Source organism: Zingiber officinale, chromosome 6B, assembly GCF_018446385.1.
Source record: "Zingiber officinale cultivar Zhangliang chromosome 6B, Zo_v1.1, whole genome shotgun sequence".
NCBI classification, from domain to species: Eukaryota; Viridiplantae; Streptophyta; class Magnoliopsida; order Zingiberales; family Zingiberaceae; genus Zingiber; species Zingiber officinale.
The window spans coordinates 29,454,273-29,471,730 of record NC_055996.1 but is presented as its reverse complement, the minus strand read 5'-3'; the positions used below and the strand labels follow the sequence as shown (position 1 = coordinate 29,471,730).

Here is a 17,458-nt window from a genome sequence, read left to right as displayed (position 1 = left end):
TCCAGTTCCTACCACACACACCATCTTTGCATTGCCCTCCAGCTTCCTCTGTTAGTCCATCTTTCCTTTACCTTTATCTGCAGTATAAGGAAAAGTAGAATCTGTAAGCTTAAAGCTTAGTAAGAAACCATCTACCTCACAAAAACATGCATTCGATGCAATATGCTTTTAAAACATGCTGGTTGAAATATGTACTGATTGAACTAAAACATGGCGTACCATCATACAATACATAACAATCAAAGCTAGTCATGGCATACTATCATCTAAAGCATGTGTACATGAACTGAACATAGAGCTATCATACCCAATCATAGAAAGAAACTGGCTGAACATATAATGAGCTAAACTGAAACTAAACTGATACTGAATTCAAACTCAACTAACATAACAAATTTTGAGTTTTGAAAACTAATTCATAATAAGTGAAAATACATAATCATGCTGTTTGGGCCCGGCAACTGTACTTGCTGTGCGCGCATCCCTAACTAGACCCGGGTTTGCAAGTCCCGAATTTAGTAGGGTTAACTAGGTTATCTAAACCTAGGGACGACTGTGGGAGTCCAACCCAATGGATATCTGATCCAGTACAGTGCCACTGAAAATAAAATACTGAATATAGCTAACTGTTTAACTTGCTGTTTCTAGGTTATCTGAACCTACAGCTAGGTTATCTGAACCTAGAGGCGACTGTGGGAGCCCACCCATTGGACCGTAGTCCCATAAAATTGGACTAAACTAATGTGCTATTTTAAATGCTCCTAATGCATTTAACTGAGCTATTCAACACAACTGAGGTGGCATTTAGCTACACTAACATTTTACCGAACACTTAGTGTGCTCAAACTCTCTCCTCTAATAGGGAGATCACCTCTAGGCACCCGACAACGTCTAAAATCTCCAACTAAAGGGGAACAACGTGTCCGGCCCGTCTAGAGATGCTCAACTAGATCCCTAATCCTCGAGGAGGGTTAAAACACACCCTATGTGCCGAGAAACCTGCATATAGCTAAATCTAAAAGTATGCAATCAAACGAAAGCTATTATACTGCAGGTGAGGGGTTTCTTACCTCCTATTCGTAATTTCTTACGATTCTATTCGATAGAACTCCGGTGGAGATGATCTTCTCGATGATCCGCTCGCGTCTACGGGTTCTTCTCGCGAAGGGGAACGTCCTCGTATCGAAGATCTCGCCGGAAGAAGTTCCCTTGGCCCTTGGGCTTGGTGTGCCGTGAGAAGGAGGAGGAAAAGAGGGGCGCCGGCGTGAGGGTTTGAGAGGAGGAAGTGGCGTGAGGTTTCGTGAGGAGAGGGCTGCCGAACCAAATTAAACCAAACCCAACTTAAGTTCTTAATTTATATTAAGTGGATTATTGAACCCAACTCTAATATAAATATAATTGGTTCCTCTTTCTTTCAGCACGGCCCTGCTGGGTTCACCGGTTACCAAGGCTAACTAAAGGTTTAGCGGACCCGAGAGGTCCCGGGTTCGATTCCCGCTTAAGCCTTTTTATTCTTCTAATTATTTTTGCTACCCTCGCTACTCGAAAAATTCCGGAAAAGTATCTAAAAATTCCAGAAAAATCAAAGGATAATTCTAATGCCAGTTTGAGAATTTTCGGGCGTTACATTTGAAGAATACATTGGAGTGGTTTTCTTTGGGCTCCAAGAACCTTGACCTAATTCTTGGGACACAAAGAACCGTTTACAACAGATCTGGATTAGGTTTTAAGACTAAAAAGAAATATCAATCTTATCTAACCTTAGTCAACAGACCAAATAGTAAAACAGTCCAAGCATGGGTACCTACGTCCAACTTGGTCAATCAAGTTGGACTTGGTCAATATTGGGTTCCCAAGGATCAAGTACATTACCTTGATAGATCATATCGAGGCTATGATCCAGGGGGAGGCAAAAGAAAAATTGTATTAATAAACAGATAAATCATTAAAAGAACATAATTAAAATATATTTAAAAACTTAAATCTAATCTATAAATTAAATAAAAATATATAAAATTATCAATAATTTAGGTGGAGGCTTCAGAATAGCTGGCACCTCCAAAACTAACCTTCCCGGCAGGGTAATCCAAACCAAGCTACCCGGCAGGGTAATTAGAATTAATTAGAAAGGGAACAAGTTTAACTTGACCTATGGTACTGGTGAAATTTTGGACGATAGTACGTTAGGGAAGCTTAGTCTATGCATGTCTAGGAAGATATGGCTTCGACCTGACGCATTTGGCTAAGTGAAACTAACCGAAACTACCCTTTATGGATCCTAACCAGTAAGACCAAGGTTTTATATTAAGTTTAGTGGATAGGATTATTTGGAAAACCTCGAAAGCATGGTTACTTTAATGATGTCCAAGTGACTCATCATAGCCCAAAAGTTTATCCGAAAAATATCTATTTATTGAGCCCAAAGCTAAACCTGAATCTAACACAGAGTTAAACCAAACTCTAAAATTAAAATTAAATAAAATAAATTAAATTAAATTAAATTAAATTCAATTCAATTAAATTAAATTAAATTAAAATTAAATTAAATTCAAGTCAATTAAATTAAATTAAATTAAATTCAAGTCAATTAAATTAAATTAAAATTAAGTTAAATTCAATTCATTAAAATTAAATTAAATTAAATTAAGTTAAAATCAAATTAAACTTAAAATTAATTCACTTAAAAATTTCTCAAAATTAATTACCTTAATTATTCTTCTAAAAGGTACTTAACTTAAAACAAACTCAATCATCTCACAATCATCCATAGGAATAACAGAGTGATAACCTAGATTGGGTGAGATGGAATATTAGGGAGCTTATTTCAATCAAACTATCTTTTGATCCATCAAAAGGAATCCAATTCAAATACTTTATGTGTAGGAATTGGATCAATGGATCTTGGATAGTGGATGCTCCAGACATATGACTGGAGATAGGTTGAAGTTCAGTAAGCTCAAATGCAAGAACCTAGGATCAGTTGCATTCGGCAACGACGGTAAACTTAAGGTAATCGAGAAGGGTAATATCAAACTTAGTTCCGATTTCATTATTCGAAACGTTTTATTAGTTGAAAATTTTAACTTTAATTTTGTGACGACCACCCTTCTCACTACTCTCTAAAGGTGTCCGTTACATAACTACTATAAACTCTTACTTAACTAGTGTAACAAACTGTACTTAACTTTTTTTCCAAAAACTTAAAATTTCGGCAAAGTATATGTAGTACAGCAGGAATAAAATACAATACAATACTGATATGCACATATAACACATAATAGCAGGAACATATGGAACTATATCTCAATGCAAACACAAAAGTACCTACTTACTAAACTGAACTCATTTTAGCATGCAATCTAAAACAAGAATAATCTCAATGACATGGAATATAAAGTACAATCTCGAATGACATGGAATGTAAAGTACAATCTCAAATGTTTCTTATCCACTAAAACATGGAAACTTAATACGTCCCAAGTCTCTCCCATAGTCCTGGCATCACACATCATCGAACACCTCCTTGTCGCCTTCCTTTTACTATAGCTTTTCCTTTTCTTTATCTGCAGTAAGAGGAAATGCAAACTATAAGCGAATGCTTAGTAAGCGCTTCTAACTCACAAAAACTCGAATGTGCATATAAATACAGCAATGCTAAAAACTGAATCTGTAAGAAGAAAACTACTCATGCTCATCTAATAGCAAAGCACTAAAATCTGCATAATCATGATATACAAGAATAAAACTGCATGTTGGAAGATAAGGCTAATCATGCTCAATAAACTAATCAGGAAACAAATAAAACTGATACTGCATACTTCGAATTAAAAGAAACTAAACTTGTTGTCTCTAAACATAATTGAAGCTTGTTTCATTTGTTTCAAAAACTTATAATCTTATACTTGAAAATAATAATAAACTTTTCTCTTGGGCCCAAGCTTAGTACCAATGCGCGCTCCCTAATAGAGACTGTGGTAGCTAGTCACCAGTCCTACGAGGGTAAAGACCTTGGTCTTACCAGGGCCAAGACCTTGGAATTGGTCACCTGGATTTGTTTAACGACAAACTTGGAAGTCGGGTACTAGCCTCTTAAAAAAGTAAAATACTTGTTATCTTTTATTACTTCTAATATATAATGCCTCGGCATTTTAACAAGCACCTTGTGTGCCAAAATCCCTAAAGTCTTGACTTTAGGATCTACTTAAGGCCTTGGCCTTTTTCTTTCTTTTCTTTATCTTTCTTATACTTTTCTTAAACTCAAAATACTGATAGGGAACTCAAAATCTGGAACTGAAATGCTCATGCTATTCTAATAGTAAAGGAATCTAGAAAATCTGCTCATGTTATTCTAATAGCAAAGGAAAATTAGAAAGTATACCCGTGCATATCTAGTGGCAAAGGAAACTGGTCATGCTCAACTCATAGCTAACAAAACTAGGAAATAAATCTGCACTAAGATGCTTAATAGATCTATGACAAACTAAACTGAATGCTTCAATCTAAAACTGCAATACTAAACAATTGGAAAACTGCAATGCCAAACAAAGCTAAAACTGGAATACTAAACATAACTAAAACCAAAACAGTAAACTCCAAGGCTGTTCATGTCCCTTTTGTGGCACAAACCAAATTGAAACTTGTTGGAATTAAAGCCTATGTGAAGCTTGCTGGAATTTTAAAGTCTATGCAAAACTCATATCCTACATTAACTAAAATCTACAAAACTTATTTCCTAAATTAAAATCTTTTCTGTACACATGCATATCATCCCACGTATTTAGCAGTTACACAAAATGCAACTAGAGGAAGAACTTGCTACTAGGAACTAAAGAGAAAGTTTCAATTCTTCATACACAGTGCCACGGCAAGGAAGCACAAAAGAGGTTCTGGATTGCATATTAAAAGGATCTGTACATTCTTAAACAACCAATTTATACTATTTCAGGTTCATTACCCAATAGTCAAGAATGACCGGATTGCACAGCAAACTCAAAGGAAACAGCTTGTACCCTAAACATGTTACAGCAGACATGCAGAGGAGGAAAATCTTGAATCTACTCTTAACCCCCTTACAAACAAATTCTATACAGCCTGTTCCAAAATCCAAATTCAGAATTTCAATTCACAAAATCTGAAGCAAACAATCACAAGCTAAACAAACAAAACAAGCCCTATTTCCTTTCTTTGATGTACATAGCAACAACATCAATTCTTGCTCCCTACTTCATGCTTCAGAAAAAAAAAATGAGAAGAATCAACTCCGAAACTACTCTTACTGCAGGTGAGGAGAACTTACTTGTGTTCTTGGACTTACAACCGAAGAAGGAGACTTCTAATGCTTCTAGGGTTTTCGGAGAAACTCAAGATTCTGGCTCTCCCTTGTGCCCCCGAGCTCTCCTCAACGAAGAGGAGGTCGTGATGGTGGAGAGAACCCCTCGAAGAACACCTTAAGCCGAAGCCGGAGAAAAACCCTAATCCCGGCTTCGGTTTCGCTCGGGTAGAAACGCCGCGCGTGCCGTCGGGAGAAGAGGAGGGGAGAAGTTTAGGTTTTGGAAAATAATCCCTAAGTTCTCCCTTTATAACTCGAGTATCCTGTTACCAACTACTTCTTAAATAAAAGTCACTCCTTCCTTAATCAGCAACGCCTGCTTGGGCACTTGGTCAGCCGGATCCGCTTAAGGTTTGGGTCAGGTCGGAGGTTGTGGGTTCGAACCTCGGCCGAACCTATTTATTTTTTTGAAACTTCCTCCTTTTGGTAAAAATCCCAAACGAACTCCAAAAATTGTATAAAAATACTCTAAAAATTTCTAAAAATCTCTAAAATATTTCTAAGGCATTTCTAAATATTTTAAATTACTATTAGGACTCGAAACTCGAAATGAGGAAATTTGGGTTGTTACAAATTTACTGAGTATAAGTCAATTGTGTGATAGTGGCTACTTAGTTACTTTTGATAATTCTGGGTGTTTAGTTAAAAATATTCATAACCCCGAAATCATACTTAAGGGGCTTAGGAAAAATAACATCTACACAATTGACCTGCCCATACCCTGCACAAAGTGTCTCTTGATACAACAAGAGGAAACCAACCTGTGGCACAGAAGACTGGGTCACACCCACGTCAAACTCATTTCAAAAATGAGTCGAAATGACTTAGTTAGAGGGCTACCCAAATTAAGGAAGTTAGAAAATACAATCTGCCAAGCTTGGCAACAAAGTAATCAAACAAAATCAACCCACAAGTCAACTAATATGGATAGAACTGACTCCTTACTTGAGCTCCTACATTTAGATCTATTTGATTCACATGGAGCCAAGTCACTAAGAAAGAACCAGTACTGCTTAGTTATAATTGATGATTACTCTAGGTTCACTTGGGTAAAGTTTCTAGAAACAAAAGATGAAACCTTTGAAGCTTTTAATAATTTTTTCAAGTTAATAGAAAATGAAAAAGATACCAAAATTTAAAATTAGAAGTGATCATGGGGGTGAATTTGAAAATCATAGGTTTACCCAATTTTGTAAAATCAATGGATACAAACATGAATTTTCATGCCCTAGAACCCCCCAACAAAACGGTCTAGTGGAACGGAAAAATAGAACCCTACAAGAGGCCACTAGAACCATGTTAAATGAGTATAACTTAAATCATCAATTTTGGGCCGAAGCAATAAATACAGCAAACTACATTCAAAATAGAATTCTAATTAACAAATTACACAATAAATGCCCCTATGAAATATACTATAATAAAATTCCCAACTTGAACTATTTAAAAGAATTGGATGTAAGGTTCACATTTTAAACACTAAAGATTACTTAGAAAAATTTACACCCAAATCAGTCCAAGGTATATTTCTAGGGTACCCCTCAACCAGTAGGGCCTATAGAGTCTATAACCAAAATACCCTAAAAGTTGAAGAAACAACTAATGTAATCTTTGATGAAGAAAATAACCTACCTAATATAAATGAAAATATTGACATTAACCCAAGAATTATAGAAGATGATGAAATTCAACCTAACACTAGTAAACACTACAAGAAAAATGTCATTCAACAACACTCAAACGACAACGGTTTTATACCAAACCGTTGTCTTTTTTCCTTTTAACAACGGTTTTAACAAAAACTGTTGTCTTTTAGTAATTTTTTTGGCCTATGACAACGGTTTTTAAAAATCGTTGTCTATTTATGTTTTTTTGGGGATACAATAACGATTTTTAAAGGGTACGACAACAGTTTTTTAAAATTGTTGTCTATGTGAGCTTTTTTGGGATTACGACAACGGTTTTTAAAAACCGTTGTCTATTAAGTGTTGTTAAATGAAATTGTTTTTTCTTTCGCCACTTTTTCTCCTTCGTCATTTGTCTGTTTTACGCCTTGTTTTTTTTTGTCTCTTTCCCAAAACCCTACTCTTCGTCGACTCCTCCTCACCGCCCTCTTCGTCGCCTCCCTCCTCACCACCCTCTTCATCGCCTTCTTCGCCGCCTCCCTCCTCACCGCCCTCTTCGCCTCCTCCCTCCTCACCACCCTCTTCGCTGCCTCCTTCCTCGCCGCCCTCTTCGTCGCCTCAACTTTCGGCCTCGCCACCTCCTCCTCGCGGCCTCTACTTTCAGCCATCTTCACCGCCTCCTCCTCCTCAAGCCTCGACCTTTCTCATCCTCCTCCTCCTCCTACTCCTCGTCTTCCTCTTTCTCCTCTCTTTGGGTTTGATTCGCTTCGGAAATGGCGGCATCACTCCAGTCGGCAGTGTTCCTCTCAAATCGTATTGATCCGCACAGGCGTCTCTTTGCATCCCCTGCGAGATCTCTTCCAGGTTTTTTTTCGCCTCTTTTACGAATCAGATAACTATTACTGATTTGGGATCTGAAGATATGACGATTATTCCTTTGGCACTCAGGAACGAAAGGAAGCATCTCCGGTAGAATTCCATGGGCTTTCATATTATGGAGCATTTGCTTGGATTCTCTTTATGTTACATGGGTTTTCTTTTGGAGTTGAACTCCAAAGACAAAGCTTGGCATGCTGAGGACTTTCTTAGATTTCAGGTTTTTCTTGGGAGGTTTGCTTTGTGTTTATAATGGCATTTTCTGCATGGGAAAAGCTTGAAGAGGGGAGGTTTTATGCTTGCTGGTGTGTTGATTTTGTTGGGGTTGGGTTTTCGGCAGAATTCTGTGCAACTCCAGTGTGTGTCTAAATGGGTGCTTGTGTGCTATAATCAGTTCTTTGATTTTAGTATTTATGGAGGTTGTTGAAGGTGGAGCTTGGAGGTGTTACGATGTTTCCAAATGATGGGGATTTCAATGTTGTTTCCCAAATGATGGAGAGATTTGAGAGTTCAAAGATGATCTCAAATTTGAGTTGGCATGCTGTGCTTTTTATCAACTTTCAGAGCTGGTGATTTTTTTGGAGCTTGTTACTGGGTTTGAAGAGCTGAAGCTTTTGTGGAAGGGTGGTCCTTGTTAGAGTCAGCGTAGAAGAAATTGGTGGCGTAAAAGGACATTTTGGACCGATAAATGCTATGGCTTTCAACCCTGATTGGAGAAGGTTTGAATTCCTGCTCAGCTTTAACGGAATAATCAATTCTCATTGGCCTTCTGAATGATCTAAAATTCAAAATAAAATTTTTCCACTGAAGTTTAAATTGATTTCTCAATTTTTTGATTGGCGTGTCTACATTTCATTTATCCTAGTCCGCTGTATGTATTCTTGTATTTTTTTTTCATATTTTGTTTTATTCATGAAATAGTACTCTAAACACTTGATTTTCGATGTATAGCTGATGAAATTGGGTTTATTGTATTCTTAGTGGCTATAGAAAACGAGTAATCTTTCAGTAATTAATTACAAAATTTGCATATTGTATTGCTGTTCTCTTTTTCCCCCCTTTGGTTAGCACCTTTGATTATTGACCCAATGGTAACAGCATTCTGGTCATTGATTGGGATCGATTGAGATGTACGTTTTTGTTTCTGATTGAGCATCTAACCATGGACCAGTGCATTTGATAACCAAAGCACAAATGATTTTGTTAGTCTTTTTAATTGAAATATATAGGAAAAGTGGTGGTACATGTATAATTACATTCGGTTGGGATATTTTTTCCTTATAAATATTGATCATGTCTTAAGGTTAAAGAGATAGTACGCTGACTCTAATAGATGATTTATTGACTGGTGGAAGATTTCTTAAACTTAGAAAGAAATTTTCTTAAACTTGTTAGATCCGATGGAAGGATCTCCGGTAGGCTCAGTGGAAGGAATTTGATCACAAATGTCATTGCAGTTGAGTGTTGTTTCGTTCTTACTCATCCTTGTAAATCGATACAATATGTCTCGTTATTTTCTTACATTTCTGTCTCTTCTCTTGCATGGGTTAGACGAAGGCCGATACTCCTACAAGTTCCACCGACTCTAAACCTGGGTAAGTTTCTTCTCTTATGCAGTGCTGTTTCTTGACAATTGATTTTTTTTGGAAATTGCAAAGGATTTCTCATGTTGAGTTGTTATTTTCTAAATTCATTTATGGATTGGAAGAGACGTAGGACAGGGAGTTGTTACTCATTATAATCTTGGCCCAATCTGGAACATTGTGTTTATAATAGCATCCACTGTCTAGTGTTTCCATGTCCCTTTTCCTTGTTGAAACTTTTATCCAGCAGGGCGCTAGTATTTTCTAACTCATATAAACATTTATTTGTTGAAGCTTCTGCTATTGTTAGAATTTTTGTTGATCAAAATCAGTGGTATTTTGGTGCAAGTTACTCCAAGTATCTGTTGTCAGATTTATAAAGTGTTCTTATAATGTTGAAAGAAAAATTTATAATGTGGACGTAGGAAGTTTCAGAATATTTACTGAACTAGGGTGGAATCTGGAATTTAATTAAATGCATCATCATGTAGAGATGCTGATAAAGTGGACATGATTAGTCAGATCAGTAGAGCTTCTGGTGTGTACAATCGTTGTATGTCATATCTTAATTTGCCAACTTTATACTTATAAAATGTAAGATGGAGTATGGGCCAAAGGATGATATGTTTGCTTGTTTGTTGCTTTAGGCTTGTGAAGGGCATAAAGATACTGTTGCTTTACATTTGATTTCATCATGCCAGAAGTTTTTATTGTATGAACATGGAACATTAAAGTCCTTGAATGGCTAAGCACGCCAATGAATATTAAATTCTACAACAATTTTTGCAATGTGATTGGTCCAATTGTTTTTGGACACAACAAAAACAACTAATGATCAACTAATGCTCTTCACTCTTCAGTCCTTACTAAAATGATTAAGATATTCTAAAGTTAGATTTCAGCCTGATGAAGAATATTCTTTGTGACTGTACAATAGTGCAAGCAGAGCAATTAAATGTGCTAGTTGTTGTAAGATTTTTACTGAAAATGTGTGATAATACATATAGTTTGTCAGGAGTAGGTTTATTTGCTAAAATCACTCATTTTACAATTTAACAACATTTAGGAAGTGCATTTCTCCGTGCTCTAGCATTATGTTTAGGCAAACTTATGGAATTAATTTCTATTTTTGTATCTAACAGAAGTGTTAAGTAATTATCTTTACAACCTTTTATTCTTGGACTTTCGTTTACAAATCCGGTTAGCAATAAAGCTTATCAAGTGTTTAATTCTTTTAGTATTTATTTCTTGATTGACCATAAGTTATGATGTAGGTTATTGAGGATATGTCTATACAAGTCAATGTACCTGCTCTAGCAATGGAAGAGGTAAAAATATCTTTTGGAGTTGTCTTTTAGTTTATTGTAAAAACAGTTTCGAGTCACTGAAATACAATGGTTTGCAGGTTGCTCCATTCGCCGTCTCAGATGCGGCTATGCTTGCCCCTGAGGAGATTTTTCATGGAAAAGGAAACATCAAAGAAGAGGCAGAGTTAACAAAAGAAGAGAGGAAAAGGAGACGGGCCAATCAGAAAAGAAGATTTTGAAGATTGAAAGGTATCCTTTATTCACTTATATTTATGGTTCTGCTTATTTTCATGCTTGTCTACAATCTGTGCATAATGGTCAAAAAAATTAGTGGCGAACTTGTGACAGACATGATCCACCACTTAGAATTACATAGTTCTTGTGCACAGGATTGTATAATTTCATTCTGCTCTTTTTAGGTGTCCTCAAGAGTATTGGGAAGAATGCCGACAACCTAAAAAAATGAAGAGACTTTAACAAATTAAGGAGCACTAGGAGCTGCAATCCCTCCTCTTCACCGACATCTAAGTAGAAAATCTTGTGTTATATTGTTCTACCTTTGTTTTAATAGTGTTATCATTTTGTAGGTTGCTTATGAAATTTTGTTGGTTGCTTATGAAATTTCTTCAGAATGTTATAAATATTATTTTTGAATGTTAGAAAATTGTATATTAAATTTTATTTTGAAATTTAGTATTTTGAATGATTTATAATATTGGAAATTTGTGTATTAATTTTTTTTATTTTTTTTTCTAAAAAAGACAACGATTTTTCACCGTTGTCGTAGATAGTTTAAAACTGTTGTTGAATACCCTGTTATTAAAGGTAGACGCTCAAAGACAACGGTGAAAAACTGTTGTCTTTGAAGGAAAAGACAACAGTTTTTCACTGTTGTAAAAAATGTTGTCTTTGCTTTCAAAGACAACGGTTAAAAACTGTTGTCTTTGGCCACCCCTTTTAACAACACGACCTTTAACAACAGTTCAAAATGACCTACGATAACGGTGAAAAACCGTTGTTGTTTGACTTTTTTCTTGTAGTGAAACCAGAGGACATAATTACTGACCCAAGTATAAGACCAACAAGAATAAGTATTTCTCACCCACCTGACCAAATTTTGGGTGACCCAAACCTAGGAGTTAGAACTAGATCTTCTTATAGAAACCTGAGTCAGATTGCCCTTATTTCTAAGATTGAGCCAAAGACTATAGAAGAAGCCCTACCTGACCCAGACTGGATCATTGCTATGCAGGAAGAGTTAGCCCAATTTGATAGAAACCAAATCTGGGAACTTGTACCTAAACCCATAGATAAGTCCATAATTGACACCAAATGGGTATTTAGGAACAAATTGGATGATCAGGGTGATATAGTAAGAAGTAAGGCCAGATTAGTAGCCAAAGAGTTCAACCAATTTGAAAGTTTAGATTACGACGAAACCTATGCACCAGTAGCTAGACTTGAATCCATTAGGATGCTGCTGGCCTATGCAGCACATAAAGGATTTCGGTTATACCAAATGGATGTCAAGTTAGACTTCTTAAATGGGTTTATTAAAGAAGAGGTATATGTAAGCCAACCCCCAGGATTTGAGAACTTAGACAACCCAAACCATGTATTTAAACTGAAAAAGGCCTTATATGGACCAAAACAGGCACCTAGGGTATGGTATGAACGGTTATCTAATTACCTAATATCCAAGGGCTTTAACCAAGGTCAAATAGATCAAACCCTATTTGTCAAAATCTTAGAAAAAGACATTTTTATAGCCCAAATCTATATTGATGATATAATTTTTGGCTCAACCAACACTAAACTTTTAAAAGAATTTGTTAAATTAATGAAAAATGAATTTAAAATGAGTTTGGTGGGGGAACTTAATTTTTTCTTAGGCTTATAAATTAAATAAACCAGAGATGGAATCTATATTTATCAAACTAAATATGCTAAGGAACTAATTAAAAAATTTGGCATGGAAAATTCAAAAATAATAAATACTTTAATGGCAATTAATATCAACATTGATTCTGACCCAGAAGGAAAACCAGTAGACCCAAAGTACTATAGAAGTGTAATAGGTAGCTTACTCTACTTAACTGCAAGTCGATCCGTTATATTATTTGTAGTAGGTATGTGCGCAAGATATCAGTCTTGTGCAAAAGAGTCACACCTAGCATATGCTAAAAGAATACTTAGGTATATTAAGGGCACCCTAAGTGTAGGACTTTGGTACAATAGAACTTGCACCTTTGACCTATATGGCTATTCTGATTCAGACTATGCCGGGTGCAAACTAGATAGAAAAAGCACAAGTGGCAGTTGTCAATTTCTAGGTCAGTGCCTAGTAAGTTGGTCAAGTAGAAAGCAACACTGTGTTGCCCTATCTATCACTGAAGCTGAATACATAGCTCTAGGAGAATGTGCATCTCAATTATTATGGATGATGCATACCCTAAAAGACTACCAATTAGAATACCAAAATACTAAAATCTCAATAGACAACATAAGTTCAATTAATTTAACCAAAAACCTAATTCACCATTCAAGGACTAAACACATAGATGTAAAACATCATTTTGTAAGGGATCACGTAACTAGGGGAGATGTTGTACTTAACTATATTGAGTTCAAATCAAACCTAGTGGACATATTCATAAAACCCTTACCTGAACATGAGTTCAGTGCACTTAGAAGACAAATAGGAATGTGCTTAGTAGAATAGAACCTTGTTACTTGATTTTTGTATTTTCTTTAAAATTCTAAGAAAAATGTTGATTTCAAAATCCCAACTTATTAGATTTTTCAAATTTTGGACTTAGCCTAGGCACTAACCCTAGATATCATGTTGCCCTAGATTTCAGCCAGAGCATCTTACAAGCACACTAGGCTTAACTTGCTTGTGTTTGAAATAAACTTAGAACGACGTGAGATGCATAGGGTACAACCTAGACTTCAGTATGCTTATTTTTGTGCATCGCAATAAGTCTGGGCGTTAAATACCAAAAATACAATAATCAAGTTAAGTGATCCTGACTTAGTCAAATCTAACTGGATTTTCAACTTAACTTGACTAACCAAGTGAAAGTTGTTACCTTCTAGGTAAGCAGTTAGTAACTAATGGTTAGACATTTGGCCCAGGGGATTAAATGATTAATTTTAAAATTACTCATACTTGGACTTTAGGACTACTTAATTTGAATGAATGACCTTAATTCAATTTTTTTTTACAAGTTAAGCTCCTCCCTCTTTGCAGCTAAAATTTAACTAAGTCTTTCAAACTAAATAATTTCTTTTCTTAAGAACTTTTTAAAATTCAGTATCTTTCAGTTCAAAATCAAGCTAAGTACTTTTCCAACTTTAGCTATATTTTCTAATAACACTTCCAAAGCTATTTTTCAAGAGGATTATTAAAATCTTAGCTAAGTAACTTCTATAGCTGTTTTAAAATATTCAAACTTAGCCAATTTTAAGAAAAGTTCTATTTCAAATATAAATTCTTTCGAATCTAACTAACTTTTCTCAAAGAGGATTTTCAAAAGTTACCTAAGTACTTTTTCGAATTTTGCTAAGTTACTTTTTAAAGTCCAAAAGTTAACTAAGTATTTTTTTCAAAAGCTATCTTAAAAGATCTTCTCTTAATCCTTAACATTTACTTAGCTAAATGTTTTACAAAGAAAATTTCTTCTAATTTCAAAAAGCTTGTCAAATTTAACTAAGTGCCTTGATATCACAAAATTAGCTAAGTTATTTTTCAAGTTGAAATAATTTATGACAAATATTTTTTTTTGACTTAGCTAAAAGTCTTACAAAGAACATTTCTTTTCCATATACTAAGTATTTTTCAAGGTATGTCTAAACATTTTTTTTCAAAATCTTTTTCAAATATACCTAAGTACTCTGGTTTTCTTTTTACTGATCTCCTTGTATTTTGATATATGGAAAAGGGGGAGAGTAGTATAAAATTCAAATAAAGCTCTAATTAAGGGGGAGACTTAGCTCTAATTAAGGGGGAGCCTTACACTTTAAAGTTTTAGCTTAAGCTTTGTTTGCGTCTAAAATTGTTTATTTATGCTTGCTTATACTAAAACTTTAAAAATTGTTACTTATGCATCTGTTTACTTATGCCTGTTTTTACTTAACCTTGAATTTCAGTTACCATAATCAAAAAGGGGGGAGATTGTTGATGCGGGAAGCATCCAACAATCGAACCCGTGTTTTGATAATGACAAAGGGTTCAAACACTACAACAAAAATGGATTTTTGCAACGCGTAAATTTGCTTTCTGCAGCGCGCATTTTATGCTGCACAATTGAAAGCTGTTGAAAGTTCTAGGTTATTGGCAGCATGCAACGCATGCTGCGGATATTATTATCCGCGGCGCACAATGCAAGCTGCGGAAAATAATATTCGCAACATGCATTGCATGCCGCAGAAAGTGCCTTGCATGCCTTGGATATTATTATCCACGGCGCGCAATGCATGCCACGAAAAATAATATCCGCGGCATGCATTGCACGTCGCGGAAAATAATATCCACAGCATACGTTGTGCGCCGCAGTTAAAATACCATATAATTATCACTAATATTTATTTAAAATATATAATACAAATTTAAAATTTAAACATTATCCCAATTCATACCTCACTTAAAATAGAATATAAATTATAAAATAAAATCAAAATGTGAATACATAATTTTTATTCATGATAATCATTTTACAAAGCTCATCAATTTCTCTAGACAACAATATAAATATTGACATGAACCAAAGAAAGACCCTAAATCTATTACTTAGTACCAAAGTTACATGGTTGGAACATTTGGATCTATAGTCACGACAATGCTTCCTTTTGCATATGGCGCAAAGCTTCATGCAGATAGTGCACAGTAGTGTTGTAGTTTAGAAACCCCATGAACCAAAATTCATGATTGTCGACTTGAATATATTTTTCGATAGAATTTATTTTGTTTGTAGAGGGTACAATTGAAATCAGCTGATGTAAGGGAATTACAACCTGCAAATTAACCATAAGGAGAGTTTCAATTAGTAAACTTGATTAAATTAATAAAACATATATGAGATGAGAAGGAAAATAAGAATACTTCAGATTAATCATTAAATCACAAATAAGATTAAGTACATTAAATCGTAAAAAATTACTGAAACACACTAATTTCTATTACAATCTATTGGTGTATAGAAAAGAAAAAAAACACAGGAGAAAAAAAAATCTATTCATGAGGCTATGTAAAACAATTTGAGGACTCAATGAAGATTGTTATTCAAGTCAATAAAGCAAAAGACAAGAGGAGAAGGTGATCAATGGGGCTCGGTAAAAGAAACTTGTTGAAAATCAAAAGTATGAGCATTAAGCTGAAATATATTCAAGAAGAAAACAAAATAAGATGACAAAACAAAACAAATAACATGGGCACAAGGTATATCAATTTGGTGAGAAACCTATCAATTCGTTAGAATCCCGCCCGGCTCATCTGCTGGTCGAATTCGTACGCCAAACTCGTGTAGGTCTCTGCCGGAAGCATTGTGAAGGTGGTGCCCGAATCGACCACCATCCCGCTGTTTACTTTCCGATCGACGTCCCTCAATTCGGGAGGCATCCAAATCTGGTTTGACCTGACCGACAGGGACTCGAGGCCGACAAAGTAGAAGTAGGGGTGTTTGGGGTTGTGGAGGAGCGGGGTGTGGATGAAGGGCGGATATTTGTCCGGTGCGGATGGCTTCGGCTCAGTTCGGCCAAGGATGAGCGGGCTAGGCTGGAGAAGGTGGTCTTTCTTGAAGGAGTGTGAGACGAGACAGTAAGAGAAGCGGGCGATGAGGGAGGGCGAAAGAGCCGCTAGCTGGGCAGGCAGAGAAAGCGGGTCGCGACCGAAACCCGCTACGACGACGGGTCCGCTAGTGCGGAGTGCGCACACGCAAAGGTGAAGTTCTGCAAGCGGAGTGTCGCGGAGGAGGGAACGGCGGAGTTGTGGAGGGTGAGGGGACCACAGCGTAGGCGGGTGACGAGGCTCCCATCGCCGTAGGCGTAGTAGAATCGGGGGCACGGGGCGGAGCAGGAGTCCGTCTCGATGTTGTCCAGTGTACATGTGGCGATGGCGCAGAGATCAAACGCCTAGAGCCCCGAGTGGACGGCAGAGCAGGCGGCGGATCCGCAGGCGACCTGACGGGACGCCGGTGGCGGGGGCAACGGGGGGTGGAGCAGAGGGTACGACGGCTTGCCCTCGCAGAGCATGCACGTAAAGGTGGAGGAAGATTTTGGTAGAGAGGAAGGTTTCAAGCAGAGAAGAAGGGTTTTGGCGAAGAGGAGTAAGGTTTGAGGCGGAAAAATTTTGACGAAGAGGGAGTCCGTGAGGTGGCTTTAGGGATTTGGGCGAAAGAATTTGGCTAAGGATTTGTTCGCTAGGTGGGAGCAAAATTTAGGGATTTTAAAATTTTAAAAAATATTAACAGTGTGCAGCATAATGTTAATATTTTTTTTACAGATAATATTTATTGACAGCGTTTATTTTTTGCACACCGTCATTTATATAAGTATAATAATATTAACAGCGCGCTCTGCACGCTATTAATATTAAGTTTTAATGGCGTACTTTGCATGCCATAGAAAAATTTATTGGCAGAATACTTTTTCTGCACGCCGTCATTTGTATAAACATTATACTATCTGCAGCGCACATAATTGGGCATGCCGTGAAAACTATTATTAACGGCATGCCCT

General features: G+C 36.3%; 1 protein-coding gene across 1 annotated transcript; it reads right to left on the bottom strand.

Annotated features, from left to right (window-relative positions):
• Positions 1–15,675: 15,675 nt before the first annotated feature.
• Positions 15,676–17,131, bottom strand: LOC121990040 (probable aspartyl protease At4g16563). Its single transcript, XM_042544300.1, has 2 exons — positions 16,183–17,131; positions 15,676–15,736 (listed from the first exon to the last, which is right to left on the bottom strand). Exon 1 carries the CDS (start codon positions 16,824–16,826, stop codon positions 16,194–16,196), a length of 633 nt encoding a protein of 210 aa, XP_042400234.1. The 5' UTR covers positions 16,827–17,131; the 3' UTR covers positions 15,676–15,736; positions 16,183–16,193.
• Between the last annotated feature and the right edge of the window lie 327 nt (positions 17,132–17,458).

Excerpts from the sequence above, each read along its gene's own strand:
- LOC121990040 (XM_042544300.1), bottom strand. The coding sequence starts at position 16,826 with ATGTACACTGGACAACATCGAGACGGACTCCTGCTCCGCCCCGTGCCC.